The 14,030-nt window shown below is 50.0% G+C and overlaps 3 protein-coding genes across 8 annotated transcripts in view; 2 read left to right on the forward strand and 1 right to left on the reverse strand.

Annotated features, from left to right (window-relative positions):
* IFT140 (intraflagellar transport 140) overlaps positions 1-14,030 on the forward strand; it is a 228,629-nt gene that overhangs the window by 110,816 nt on the left and 103,783 nt on the right. The gene's annotated exons all lie outside the window — the stretch shown is intronic.
* TMEM204 (transmembrane protein 204) overlaps positions 1-14,030 on the reverse strand; it is an 80,491-nt gene that overhangs the window by 1,682 nt on the left and 64,779 nt on the right. The window lies entirely within an intron of this gene.
* LOC128844318 (PAX-interacting protein 1-like) lies at positions 776-6,165 on the forward strand. The gene is made up of 2 exons (XM_054041958.1): positions 776-4,669; positions 5,563-6,165. Exons 1-2 carry the CDS (start codon positions 4,375-4,377, stop codon positions 6,063-6,065), a joined length of 798 nt encoding a protein of 265 aa, XP_053897933.1. The 5' UTR covers positions 776-4,374; the 3' UTR covers positions 6,066-6,165.

Raw genomic sequence — 14,030 nt, forward strand, 5'->3', positions numbered from 1 at the left:
GTGAAAAGTGCTAATTTTGACACACCTAGAGAAGTCTCCTATTTGCAGCCTGAGTACTGAGTAAGCAGCTGCAGCAGTGCTGGCTCCCTCATTGTATCTCAACTTCGACATAAAGGAACCACCTCTCTGGATCAGAGGGCAGATCTGACTTCATGGCATGTTCATTCCTTGATCTCTTGGCTCAGATCCCCAATGATGGTACATATTTTGTTTAGTTTTGTGCAAGAGATGTGGTCTCTTTTCCATCAAGAATAGCAACTCATTTTGCACAGGCCACCATACAGCCATCAGATCAGACCTCTTGATTGCTACTGAGCTGGATTTGAACCCGTGACCTAGATGGGTAAGACACTACATGTATGTCTATACTGCAGCTGAGAAGTGTAATTTTCAGTTTGCGTAGACATACCTGCATTAGCTCTGACTGAGGTAACATGCTAAAAATAGCAGTGAGGCCATGGCAGCTCATGCAAATCACCTGAATAAGTACCTAGGGCCTCTGATGGGTTTGTACTCAGGTGGCTAGCCTGAGCCACTACCCATGCCACCACAGCTACACTGCTATTTTTAGCATGCTAGCTCTGAATGAGGTGGCGCATGCATGTCTATCTGAGTGAAGAATTACACCTCCCAGCAGCAGTGTAGATGTATCCTTAGTGTTTGCTGATTGGCTAAATGTTTATCTGCATTTGTGGTATCATTAGCTTTTATACATGGAAATGTTTAATGTTCCTGGTATTAAAAAAAAAAAAAAAAAAACAGGACAAACTAAAAGTGGTGCAGTGTCAGATAGATAATGTGCTAATGAAATGCTGTTTAGGAGGCATTGAAAATTGTGATTTGTACAGTTGATGTTGAAATGCAGTAGGTTTTATATTTGATGAGTAAGTGCAGATAAAGGAGGCTGTTTAACTCTTGTACTTCTGGCAGGATTATTCAATAGAATCATAGAATATTAGGGTTGGAAGAGACCTCAGGAGGTCATCTAGTCCAATCCCCTACTCAAGGCAGGACTAAATCATCCCAGCCAAGGCTTTGTCAAGCCGGGCCTTAAAAACCTCTAAGGATGGAGATTCCTCCACCTCCCTAGGGTAACCCATTCCAGTGCTTCACCACCCTCCTAGTGAAACAGTGTTTCCTAATATCCAACCTAGGCCTCCCCCACTGCAACTTGAGACCATTGCTTCTTGTTCTGTCATTTGCCACCACCGAGAAGAGCCTAGCTCCATCCTCTTTAGAACCCCCCTTCAGGTAGTTGAAGGCTGATATCAAATCCCCCCTCACTCTTCTTTTCTGCAGACTAAATAACCCCAGTTCCCTCAGCCTTTCCTCGGAAGTCATGTGCCCCAGCCCCCTAATCATTTTCGTTGCCCTCCGCTGGACTCTCTCCAATTTGTCTACATCCCTTCTGTAGTGGGGGGGGCCCAAAACTGGACGCAGTACTCCAGGTGTGGCCTCACCAGTGCCGAATAGAGGGGAATAATCACTTCCCTCGATCTACTGGCAGTGCTCCTACTAATACAGCCCAATATGCTGTTGGCCTTCTTGGCAACAAAGGCACACTGCTGACTCATATATCCAGCTTCTCATCCATTATAATCTCCAGGTCCTTTTCTGCAGAACTGCTGCTTAGCCAGTTAGTCCCCAGCCTGTTGCAGTGCGTGGGATTCTTCCTTCCTAAGTGAAAGACTCTGTACTTGTCCTTGTTGAACCTCATCAGATTTCTTATGGCCCAATCCTCCAATTTGTCTAGGTCACTCTTGACCCTATCCCTACCCTCCAGCGTATCTACTTCTCCCCCCAGCTTAGTGTCATCTGCGAACTTGCTGAGGGTGCAGTTCATCCCATCATCAGATCATTAATAAAGATGTTGAACAAGACCGACCCCTGGGGCACTCCGCTTGATACCGGCTGCCAACTAGACATCGAGCCATTGATCACTACCCATTGAGACCAATAATCTAGCCAGCTTTCTATCCACCTTCTAGTCCATTCATCCAATCCATACTTATTGTGACAAAGTTCCTTCCCTGCCTTGGTGGGTCCTGTGCTTCTTGGTGGATTTGCTCGCCTCAGAGATTCACAGCAGCCTCCAGTTTGGCCACTTTTGCTAGTGGCTCAAACCTGCCGTTCACTCAGCTAACCTCATCACTGGCCAGCATGGGGAAAGGGAGGAGAACAGTCCCCGCAGTCTCTGCTGACCCACCTAGTGGGTTGGGGGATAGGCCAGGGACCTTCCCCTCTGGTGGGACCCACAGTCCACGTCACCTCCTCTTGTCTCGAAGTGGGAGTTGGGGGGAACCCGGGCCCGCCCTCTACTCTGGGTTCCAGCCCAGGGCCCTGTGGATTGCAGCTGTCTACAGTGACTCTTGTAACATCTGCGTGACAGCTACAATTCCCTGGGCTACTTCCCCATGGCCTCCTCCCAACACCTTCTTTATCCTCACCACAGGACCTTCCTCCTGATGTCTGGTAACGCTTGTACTTTGCAGTCCTCCAGCAGTACGCCTACTCACTCTCAGCTTCTTGTGCCTCTTACTCCCAGCTTCTCACACACGCCCCTCACTGATTGAAATGAGGTCCTTTTTAAACCAGGTGCCCTGATTAGCCTGCCTGTCTTAATTGATTCTAGCAGCTTCTTAATTGGCTTCAGGTGTCCTAAGTAGCCTGTCTGCCTTAATTTGTTTCAGCAAGTTCCTGATTGTTCTGGAACTGCCCCTGTTACCTTACCCAGGGAAAAGGGACCTGCTTAACCTGGGGCTAATATATCTGCCTTCTATCACTCTCCTGTAGCCATCTGGCCCAACCCTGTCACATTATTTAACCTGCTGGCAAGACTATTGTGGGAGACCATATCAAAAGCTTTGCTAAAGTCAAGATATATCATATCCACAGAGCCAGTTATCTCGTCATAAAAAGCGATCAAGTTGGTCAGGCTTGACTTGCCATTGGTGAATCTATGTTGACTGTTCCTGATCACCTTCCTCTTCTCCAAGTGCTTCAACATGCCGGACCCCAGTAATTTGTACCGGCTTCCACCCCCCCACCCCTCGTCGGCCCTGACAGAGTACACGCCTATGGCTTTGGACAGGTACATGCTCTGGGAGGCCAGCCCCTTCTGTTGGTCGCACTGCTATGACTACAGTCTGTTTTTAGTGTTGCTAGATCAATTAGAAGCCCTAAGGCTTTGTCTGCACACACAAATAGTTAAAGTGGTACAACCCCCCCACCCCTACCATCTCTTGGAGAGGTGAATTAAAAGACTCTTCCGTTGATGGAGGAAGCATCTACACTACAGTGGCACAGCTGCACCAATGTAGCTATGCCACTATATTGGCTGTAGTGTGGACATACTCTTAGACACCTTTATACCCGTATTACTGTGTCCACACTTGGGTTGGACCAGATAACTATTTCCGTTAAAAAACAAACACACACACAATTAGCCCAAAAAGTCACATTGGCATAAAAACTGTGTGTGGAGCGGGTCTCAGGCACCAGGAGGCTTCACATCTGAGGCCTGAAACAAAGCAGCAAACACAGGTGTCAGACCTGCAGGGTGTTCAGTGATTGGTATAATCTGGGTGATGTACTCAGGTCTGACCTAAGAATGGAAGAACTGTGAGATTCCAGCCCAAGCTAGGAATATTGGCTCCCTCTGTGCTGACTTTGTTTGCAAAAAGTTAATCATCATTACCTATCTCCAAGAAGAGGAGATACCAGAGGGAAGATGAGAAGGCAGTCAAACCAAGGCCTGGTCTACACTACGAGTTTAGGTCGACTTTAGCAGCGTTCAATCGAATTAAGCCTGGACACGTTCACACGACGAAGCCCTTTCTTTCGACTTAAAGGGCCCTTTAAACCGGTTTCTTTACACCACCTTCGACGAGGGGATTAGCGATAAAATTGGCCTTTGCGGGTCGGAATTGGGGTAGTGTGGACGGAATTCGACGTTATTGGCCTCCGGGAGCTATCCCACAGTGCTTCATTGTGACCACTCTGGACAGCACTCTCAACTCAGATGCACTGACCAGATAGACAGGAAAAGACCCGCCAACGTTTGAATTTCATTTCCTGTTTGCCCAGCGTGGAGAGCACAGGTGATCACGCAGAGCTCATCAGCACAGGTAACCGTGATGGAGTCCCAGGATCGCAAAAGAGCTCCAGCATGGACCGAACGGGAGGTACAGGATCTGCTCGCCATATGGGGAGATGAATCAGTGCTAGCTGAACTCCGTAGCAGTAAAAGAAATGGCAAAGTATTAGAAAAGGTCTCCAAGGCCATGAAGGACCGAGGCCATAACAGGGACACACAGCAGTGCCGCATGAAAATTAAGGAGCTACGGCAAGCCTACCACAAAGCCAGAGAAGCAAATGGAAGGTCCGGGGCAGAGCCTCAAACTTGCCGCTTCTCCGCTGCATGCCATTCTAGGGGGTGAAGCCACCACTACCCCAACCGTGTGCTATGACTCCCTCACTGGAGAAACACAGAGGGAAGAGGATTCGGGGAACGAGGAAGATGAGGATGGAGGTAATGTAGGTAGCTCACAGCAGCAAGGAAGCGGAGAAACTGGTTTCCCCAACAGCCAGGATATGTTTGTCACCCTGGACCTGGAACCAGTAACCCCCGAACTCACCCAAGACCCTGAAGGCACACAGGGGACCTCTGGTGAGTGTACCTTTGTAAATATTACACATGGTTTAAAAGCAAGCGTGTTTAATGATTAATGACTAATTTGCCCTGGCAATCACGGCCAGTACAGCTACTGGAAAAGTCTGTTAACGTGTATGGGGATGGAGCGGAAATCCTCCAGGGACATCTCCAGAAAGCTCTCCTTCATGTACTCCCAAAGCCTTTGCAAAAGGTTTCTGGGGAGGGCTGCCTTATCCCATCCGCCATGGTAGGACACTTTACCACGCCAGGCCAGTAGCACGTAGTCTGGAATCATTGCATAACAAAGCATGGCAGCGTATGGTCCCGGTGTTTGCTGGCATGCAGACAACATCCATTCCTTATCTCTCTTTGTTATCCTCCGGAGAGTGGTATCATTCACGGTCACCTGGTTGAAATGGGGTGATTTTATTAAGGGGACATTCAGAGGTGCCCGCTCCTGCTCTTCTGAAAAGAAATGTTCCCCGCTGTTAGCCACACGTTGGGGAGAGGGGTGAAGTGATCATCCCAGAGAATTGGGTGTGTGGGGGGGGTGGGAGGTGATTTAGTTGGGTTTGTGCTGCATGTTAACCCGGAAAACACAGCCCCTCCTTTTACATTGAGAACCCATTTTAAATGGCCAACCCAATTCATCCTTGATATGGGAAATGAGGGCGCTGCTGTTTGAAACCATTCCCACATGTTAAGAAGGTTAAAAAAGCCAAAAGACTGTGGCTTACCATGGCTGCCTGCAAGCCGAAATCTGTTGCCTGGCACTGCGTGAGTGATCTCTCATACCAAACCGGCAGGCCCTCACTATAAGAGGAAAAATGTGACCTTGTAACGAAAGTGTACCCATTGTTCTCTAAAAAGTGTCTTTTTTTAACCACCTCTCCCTTCTCCTCCACCAGCTGCAAATGTTTCTCCTTCACAGAGGCTAGTGAACATTAGAAAGAGAAAACGGAGGACGCGGGACGATATGTTCACGGAGCTCCAGATGTCCTCCCACGCTGATAGAGCACAGCAGAATGCGTGGAGGCAGTCCGTGTCAGACATGAGAAAAGCACAGTATGAACGAAAGGAGAAGTGGCGGGCTGAATCACGGGATGAACAGAGCAAGTTGCGGGCTGAAGATGATAGGTGGCGTCAGCTTGCAGACAGAAGGCAAGAGTCGATGCTCCGGCTGCTGGAGCATCAAACTGATATGCTCCAGCATATGGTTGAGCTGCAGGAAAGGCAGCAGGAGCAGAGACCGCCGCTACAGCCCCTGTGTAACCAACAGCCCTCCTCCCCAAGTTCCATAGCTTCCTCACCCAGACGCCCAAGAACATGGTGGGGGGGCCTCCGGCCACCCAGTCACTCCACCCCAGATGATTGCCCAAGCATCAGAAGGCTGGCCTTCAATAAGAGTTAAAGTTTTAAAATGCAGTGTGTCCTTTTCCTTCCCTCCTCCCCCACCCATCCCGGGCTACCTTGGCAATTATCCCCCTAGTTGTGTGAGGAATTAATAAAGAATGCATGAATGTGAAATAACAATGACTTTATTGCCTCTGCAACTGGTGCTGGAAGTGGGGAGGGGAGGGTGAGGTGGTTGGTTTACAGGGAAGTAGAGTGAACCGGGTGGGGAGGGGGGCGCGGAGGGTTCATCAAGGAGAAACAAACAGAAGTTTCACACCGTAGCCTGGCCAGTCACAAAACTCGTTTTCAAAACTTCTCTGATGCGCACCGCACCCTGCTGTGCTCCTCTAACCGCCCTGGTGTCTGGCTGCGCGTAATCAGCGGCCAGGCAATGTGCCTCAACCTTCCATCTGGCCATAAATGTCTCCCCCTTACTCTCACCGATATTGTGGAGCGCACAGCAAGCAGCAATAACAATGGGGATATTCTTTTCGCTGAGGTCTGAGCGAGTCAGTAAGCTGCACCAGCGCGCTTTTAAACGTCCAAATGCACATTCCACCACCATTCGGCACTTGTAGTTGAATAAGTCCTGACTCCTGTCCAGGCTGCCTGTGTACGGCTTCATGAGCCATGGCATTAAGGGGTAGGCTGGGTCCCGAAGGATCACGATAGGCATTTCAACATCCCCAACGGTTACTTTCTGGTCTGGGAAGAAAGTCCCTTCCTCTAGCTTTCGAAACAGAGCAGAGTGCCTGAAGACGCGAGCATCATGTACCTTTCCTGGCCATCCCACGTTGATGTTGGTGAAACGTCCCTTGTGATCCACCAGGGCTTGCAGCAGCATTGAAAAGTACCCCTTGCGGTTTATGTACTCGGTGACTTGGTGCTCCGGTGCCAAGATAGGGATATGGGTTCCGTCTATGGCCCCACCACAGTTTGGGAATCCCATTTCAGCAAAACCATCCACTATTGTCTGCACGTTGCCCAGAGTCACTACCCTTGATATCACCAGGTCTTTCATTGCCCTGGCAACTTGGATCACAGCAGCCCCCACAGTAGATTTGCCCACTCCAAATTGATTCCCGACTGACCGGTAGCTGTCTGGCGTTGCAAGCTTCCACAGGGCTATCACCACTCGCTTCTCAACTGTGACGGCTGCTCTCATCCTGGTATTCTGGCGCTTCAGGGCAGGGGAAAGCAAGTCACAAAGTTCCATGAAAGTGCTCTTCGCCGCGCTGCTATAGCCTCCTCTGCTGATCCGGGTTTCGCCTTGGCATGTCCTGGCTCTGAATATACTCCAGGACAATGCGCATGGTGTTCATAGTGCTCATAATTGTTGCGGTGATCTGAGCGGGCTCCATGATCCCAGTGCTAGCTATGGCGCCTGGTCTGAAAAAAGGCGCGAAACTAGTATCTGACGGACCAGGGGAAGGAGGGAGGGACGGAGGGCCGAGTGACGACATGGCGTACAGGTACAGGGAATTAAAATCAAGAAAGGTGGCTGTGCATCAGGGAGAAACACAAACAACTGTCACACAGAATGGTCCCCCCAAAGATTAAACTGAAAACCCTGGGTTTAGCAGGCCGTTGATTTCACGGAGGGAGGGGAAGCAAATGAATACAGAACAAATCTATTTTTTACATCTTAAGCTGGCAGCTGACGGTGCAGCATGACTGATAGCCTCTGCAGTACTACGACGATGGATACCAGTCGTAATATACCATCTTCTACCAAAAGGCAAGGGGCTGCTGCTGTGTAGCAATGCAGCCCCACGTCTGCCAGCCCCACGTCTGCCAGCACCCAGATCGCCCTCGGCCTCTTCTGGGTGCTTAGCAGACAATACTGGGCGATTGGCAGAAAATAGCATACTACGACTGATAGCCATCATCATCGAGACAGTAGCATTTCTGCCCAGGTGCCCATGATTGACAGCCACTGCAGTTCGACGATGACGGTTGCCAGTCGTAATATACCATCTTCTACCAAAAGGCAAGGGGCTGGTGCAATGCAGCCCTACGGCTGCCAGCACCACGGCTACCAGTCATGCTACACCGTCTACCGCCAAAAGGCAGTTAGCTGCTGCTCCTGTGTAGCAATGCAGTACCACGTCTGCCGGCACCCAGATGACATATGGTGACGGTGAGCTGATCTGAGCAGGCTCCATGCTTGCCGTGGTATGTTGTCTGCACAGGTAACCCAGGTAAAAAGGCGCGAATCTATTGTCTGCCTGTGCTCTGACGGAGGGGGAGGGGCCTGACAACATGTACCCAGAACCCCCTGCGACACTGTTTTGCATCATTCAGGCACTGGGATTTCAACCCAGAATTCCAATGGGCGGCGGAGACTGTGGGAACTGTGGGATAGCTACCCATAGTGCAATGCTCCGGAAGTCGACGCTAGCCTCGGTACTGTGGTTGCGGTCCGCCGACTAGAGCACTTAGAGCATTTTATGTGGACATACACACAATCGGCTGTATACAACCGATTTCTATAAAACCGGCTTCTATAAATTCGACCTAATTTCGTAGTGTAGACATACCCTAAGTCTCTTCCCTTCACTATTAGATTTTACTCCTCGGGGAACATTATGCTAAAAAAATTCAAATTCTGCATCAAAAAATGCAAAATTCTGCATATTTTATTTATCAAAATAATCCAATATAATCATACCAGTTTCACTTATTTTGGTAATTTATTTAAACTACCGTACAGGAAAAAAAAATCACAATAACTGTGCAGCATTTTCTAAACACAAAAGTTAAGTTAAAAATAGTTGGTAACTAAGATCCTGCATTCCAGTTATAATCCCAGATTTTCATTTAAATTACAAAACTTTTATTTTGGTGTTTGGTGTTCTGTAAAGTAGAATGTCACTTTAAATTGCTCGGACTTTCACACAAGAAAGTCATACAGTTTTGCTAATCATTGTCCTGCATTTTTTTAAATGGATAAGTAAAATAGATTCTGAGCTGTAATCTAACCCCATTGTACCTCTCTGGAACAGGAAAAAAGCGAGAAAGCACATAGACCTTCCTAGCTGAGGATTCCATTACTCTCATTTACAATAAGGCTTCTTTACACCACTCTGGCAACGTAAAGGAGCCTTAATTGACCAAGAATGGGAACAATTAACTAACAATGGAAACATTAACAGCCTGCCTGTTTAGTAGTTACATTTCTGCTCTGCCTCAGGGACAGAGCCTGCTTCACGTAGCCCTACATCTCCAAGCCCAGGATGCAGCAACAGTGAAGAGAGCGAGAGAATGAGTCTCTCTCACTCATTCGCAAGTAGGCAGGTGCCCAACCTGACCCCCTTAACATCTCTCTATGGATGCACACATGCATGCCTAGCCTCTCTCCTCCCCCCTGCGGTGGTCTTCTCTCTGCTGATGGCTGCTCCAAGCAGATGCACCCGGGCTGCCACGAAAGGGGCGTGTGTTCCCCACAGATTTCTTTTGCTCCCCCATTTTTCTGCGGGGGAGCCAAAAAATCTGCAGAAGCCAGCAGGAAGAGAACTCTGAAGCCTCATCGGTGTCACTCACCCTCTTCGGACGAAGAGGAAGAGGCATTGGGCCCTTCAAGCCAGTTGCTCTCAGTCAAGCACAGAGGAGCTCCTCCGGTATTGCCAACTGGTTCTTGGCCCCAGGGCTAGTGGCCTCTCCCATGGTAGTTCTGGAACCCCTGGGAGTTTCTGCGGGCACCTGGGACTCTCATACAGTGCTCTGTGTCAGGCGCGTCAGACAGGTGACCGTCTCCGATCCTCCCCTGGTGTCGGACGCGGGGTTGGAGCGCAGTGACCAGGAGCCTCCTACCAGGGTAGAGACTAACCCAGAGGTGGAAGTGGCACCCACTCTTCCCCCAGCCCCTGCCTCATCATCATCATTGTCTGATGAGGCAGTGGCGGGACCATCCCAGTCAGTGCCTCAGGACAATGCTAAGGCACATCAGGAGCTGCTAAATGGGTGGCAGCAAGCCTGGGCTTACAGGTGGAGGAGTTAGCAGAACCCTCCGATGGTCTGTTTGACATCCTGGCCACGGTAGCCCTGTCCAAGGTGTCCCTGCCACAGGATCAGAATATTTGTATATTCACCCTGCCCCAAACTCCTTCGTGGTATCTGTGGTCAACAAGAGAGAGAGACAGGTGCAACCTGGCCCGACTCCCAAAAATAAAGACAGCAAGAGGCTTGACTTGTTTGGGAGGAAGGTTTATTCATGTGCCAGCCTCCAGCTCAGAGTGGTTAAACACCAGACCCTCCTTGGCAGATATGATTTTAATGTTTTTTAAATTGTCAAGTTCGCAGACGCACTGCCCAAGGACTCCAGTTCCTGGCTATACTCGAGGAGGAAAAAATGGTGGCGAGAGCCTCTCTCTGACGTTCCTGGGTTCGTTGGGTGGTGAAGAGGTTTACTTTAGCTACAGCTCCCAGAGTCTCAAGTCTCCCCCTGGGTCTCAACACGTACTGTAGGTAGGACATTCTGAGTTCTCGGAGTTTGTCCTTCCCACATCTCCTGGACTAGGTTGAGGATTCCCTGAGGCCGTCTCCCATATAGGAGCTCTAATGGGGAGAAGTCTGTAGAGGATTGTGGGACTTTCCAACTGGCAAACAGGAGGGGTGGGGGATCAGCTGATCCCAATGGTGGAAGTCTTCTGGCATAAACCTTTTCAGCATCTGCTTCAGGGTTCGTTCAACTAGGCCATCCGTTTGCGGGTGATAAATGGAGGTACAGAGGCTCTTTATTCTCAAAAGCTCACCGACCTGTTTCATCAAGCGGGATGTGAAATTGGTGCCTTGGTCAGTGAGAATATCCTTGGGAACTCCTACTTGAGCAAAGGCTTTCAAAAGTTCCGTGCAATAGTCTTTGCATTGGTGTTATGGAGTGGGATCGCCTCTGGATAGGAAGTCGCATAATCAGCTATCACCAATAGGTGTTTGTATCTGGTGGTACTCTTTTCCAGGGGGCTGACAAGGTCTATCCCAATTCATTCGAAGGGGACATTGATGACAGGGAGAGGGACAGGGGGGCTTTCATCCCCCTTTTGACCTGACTTGGTGGCATTCCAGGTAGGAGTCACAGAAGTTTTTAACTTCTTGATGTATGCCAGGCCAGAAGAAGCGGTCTAAGATCCAAGCGAGAGTTTTCTCCTGTCCAGGGTGGCCTGTGGAGCGGATGGCATGGGCCAATCGCATGACTTCTTGCCGATGCGGCCGAGGGACAAGGAATTGTGAATGGATTTCCCCCATCTGATGGTCCTTTTCCAGCCAATATAATCTTTCCTCTTGGAGCTCAAAGTGGGGATACTGCGTAGCTCAGTGGGGCTCTACAACCTCACCGTTAATCACTGGGAGTTGTTCGTAAGCATGGGTCAAGGTCTCATCCTCCCTCTGGTCCTTCACAAAATCCGTCTCTCAGGTCAGTAACTCCCCTTCCAGGAGCGGGGTTTGTAATGTCTCCTGATTGGGCGGATCTTCCCGCAGCACTCCCTCTTGGTGGGAACCCCCTTCCCTGGGGTCCTGCTCCTCACCTACTCCTGCCAGGGTCATGGGCTGGGATTCCCTGCCTGCCCTGGTTCCCTCGGACGCTTTGTCCGGGCTCCCGGGAACAGGTCTACATCCCCTCAATAGGTCAGAAAAGTGCTTCCAATCCCGACCCAAGATAACAGGGTAGGCTAGGGTTGAGGCTAGCCCTACTACGAGGGGCCTTGTGTTGTCCCCTATGATGACCTCTACCCGGGCAATGGGATAGGGTTTAATATCCCTGTGAATGCATTGCAGGAAGATAGTCTCTCAGGGGGCTTCAGGGTTGAGGACCAGGTCATCCCGGACCAGGGTTTGCCCACACCCAGAGTCTACTAAATCTATTATCTCAGTTCCATTTATTTGTACAGAAACTGTTAATTTTGCTGGGGTGCACTTCCAGGCACGGCTCTCTGCTGTCCATATGTGTCCATAGCTGCACTCCATATAGGGGCATTCCTGATAATGGTGGGCCGAATGCCCACAGGAGAAACAAGCACCCATAGTTAGCCCTGAGACTAAGGGACCTATCTTCCCCCAGGTACTTGGCCCCCTCACCCTTCCTGGCTTCTGGGCAGGGAAGTTGCTTGAGGACCCCAGACTTTATGTTCGGGCTGGGGTTGGAGGGCCTGGGGCTTCTCCTGGGCTCCTAGCCCTGGGCTCAAGGGCAGGCTGGGCCCCTGATAAGTGGGGGGCCTTGGTGAGCACCCAGTCTAGTTTCTGTCTCCCCTGGCTGGCTTCCCCTTTCTGTCGAGGGGCCCCTCTGGAGTCCAGCAATGGCTCAGAAGTGGGGGTGAGAGCCGTCTCAGCTGCCAGATAGTTTTCCGTCAGTCTCACAGCATCAGTAAGTGACTCTTTTTGATGTCTGTGTAGCCAGTCCCTACCCCCTTTCAGGAGGATTTGGGCAAACTGCTCCACTAGGATGAGTTCGGCCACCTCTACTCTGGTCTGCCCTTTGGGCTTTAGCCATCTCCAACATAGGTCTCCCAGTTTCTGGTCGACAATCCGGGGTCGGGCCCCTGGAGAGTCCCTTTCCCCACAGAACCTCTGGCGGAAGGTCTCCTCAGTAATGTCGAGGTAGTCCAAGATGGCTGCTCTGACCTGGGGTTAGTCTTGGGCACTCCCTGTATCCAGTCCCCAGTATGCAGCCTGTGCCGGTCCCATTAAGTAAGGTGCCAGCAGGATGGCCCACTGGTCAGGGGGTCATTGGGCAGCTGTAGCCATCTGCTCAAAGGTTGTCAGAAAAGCCTTGGGGTCGTCTTCAGGGCCCATCTTTGTGAGTTTCATGGCTTGGGCCCGGGCCTGGAACCCCTGGGACTGCATCAATGCTACAACTTGTTGAACTAATCTTTGCTGTTGTTCCTGTTGTTGGGCCCCTAAGTCCCAAACCAGTTGCTGCTGCTGGGCAGCCATTTGCTTTAGGAGTTGTTGCTGCTGCTGCGCCACCTGCTGCTGTTGGTTCTCGGTCATCCATTTCAACAATCGTTCCAACTCCATTGTTGCTGGCTGACCATCCCACGTTGTTCTAAACCAGGCTGTTTGGCCACCTAGGTCAGTCAGTCTCCCCTTCTCTCAGGGGTGAGATCGAATGCCCGCGTTCTCCACCAATTGTAATGGTCTTCACTCAAGGTCTGGTTGGAAAGCGTGGCCTAGTGGTCAGGGCCACAACACAGGACAGCGAAGGGGGTTCTGGAGAGGGGAGTGTAACGATGCTGTCTTTGATGGGACACAACTGAGAGTATCAATTCAGGACCAATTGCTTAGAGCAGGGCAGTTACAGCCCAAAGCTGGAGTTCCTTTACTATTAAGGCACACCAAATCAGCCAAACAGAGAGGACTTATGGTTAGCCAGTGGGGTAAAACCAAAGTCACACAAGCAATTTCCTTAGACACTCCAGTTTCCCAGTATCACCACCAGCAGCTAGTTCTTATGGGGATGAATGGTTATGAACACCAATACCCCAGTAAGAGAGGAAAAAAAGGTTCTCCCGATCCCAAAGGGCCAAGCCCCAGACCCAAGTCAATATACAAATCAGATCTTACCCACAAATCACTCTGATGTCAATTCTTTAGAATCTAAAATCTAAAGGTTTATTCATAAAAAGAAAGATATAGATGAGAGCTAAAATTGATTAAATGGAATCAATTACATACAGTAACGGCAAAGTTCTTGGTTCAGACTTGTAGCAGTGATTAGAAGACACTGCAGGTTCAAATCAAATCTCTGGAGTACATCCACAGCTTGAATCGGTCGTTCAGACCTTCAGTGTAGCAAAGTCCCTCCAGAGGTAAGAAGCAGGATTGAAGACAAAATGGAGGGGTTTCCAGGGCCTTTTATATTCTTTCTTTTGTGGGCGGAAACCTCTTTGTTCTCCTTTGCAAAATCACAGCAACAAGATGGAGTTTGTAGCCACCTGGGCAAGTCACATGTCCATGCATGACTCAGTTTGCAGGCGGCAGCCAT

This window comes from Malaclemys terrapin, chromosome 10 (genome assembly GCF_027887155.1).
Source record: "Malaclemys terrapin pileata isolate rMalTer1 chromosome 10, rMalTer1.hap1, whole genome shotgun sequence".
NCBI lineage: Eukaryota > Metazoa > Chordata > Testudines > Emydidae > Malaclemys > Malaclemys terrapin.

Bases quoted from the DNA above. Each gene is read 5' to 3' on its own strand.
- LOC128844318 (XM_054041958.1), top strand. From the start codon at position 4,375: ATGGAAGGTCCGGGGCAGAGCCTCAAACTTGCCGCTTCTCCGCTGCAT. The intron at 4,670-5,562 runs GTGAGTGTACCT...CTCCTCCACCAG, and splicing joins AGGCACACAGGGGACCTCTG to CTGCAAATGTTTCTCCTTCA.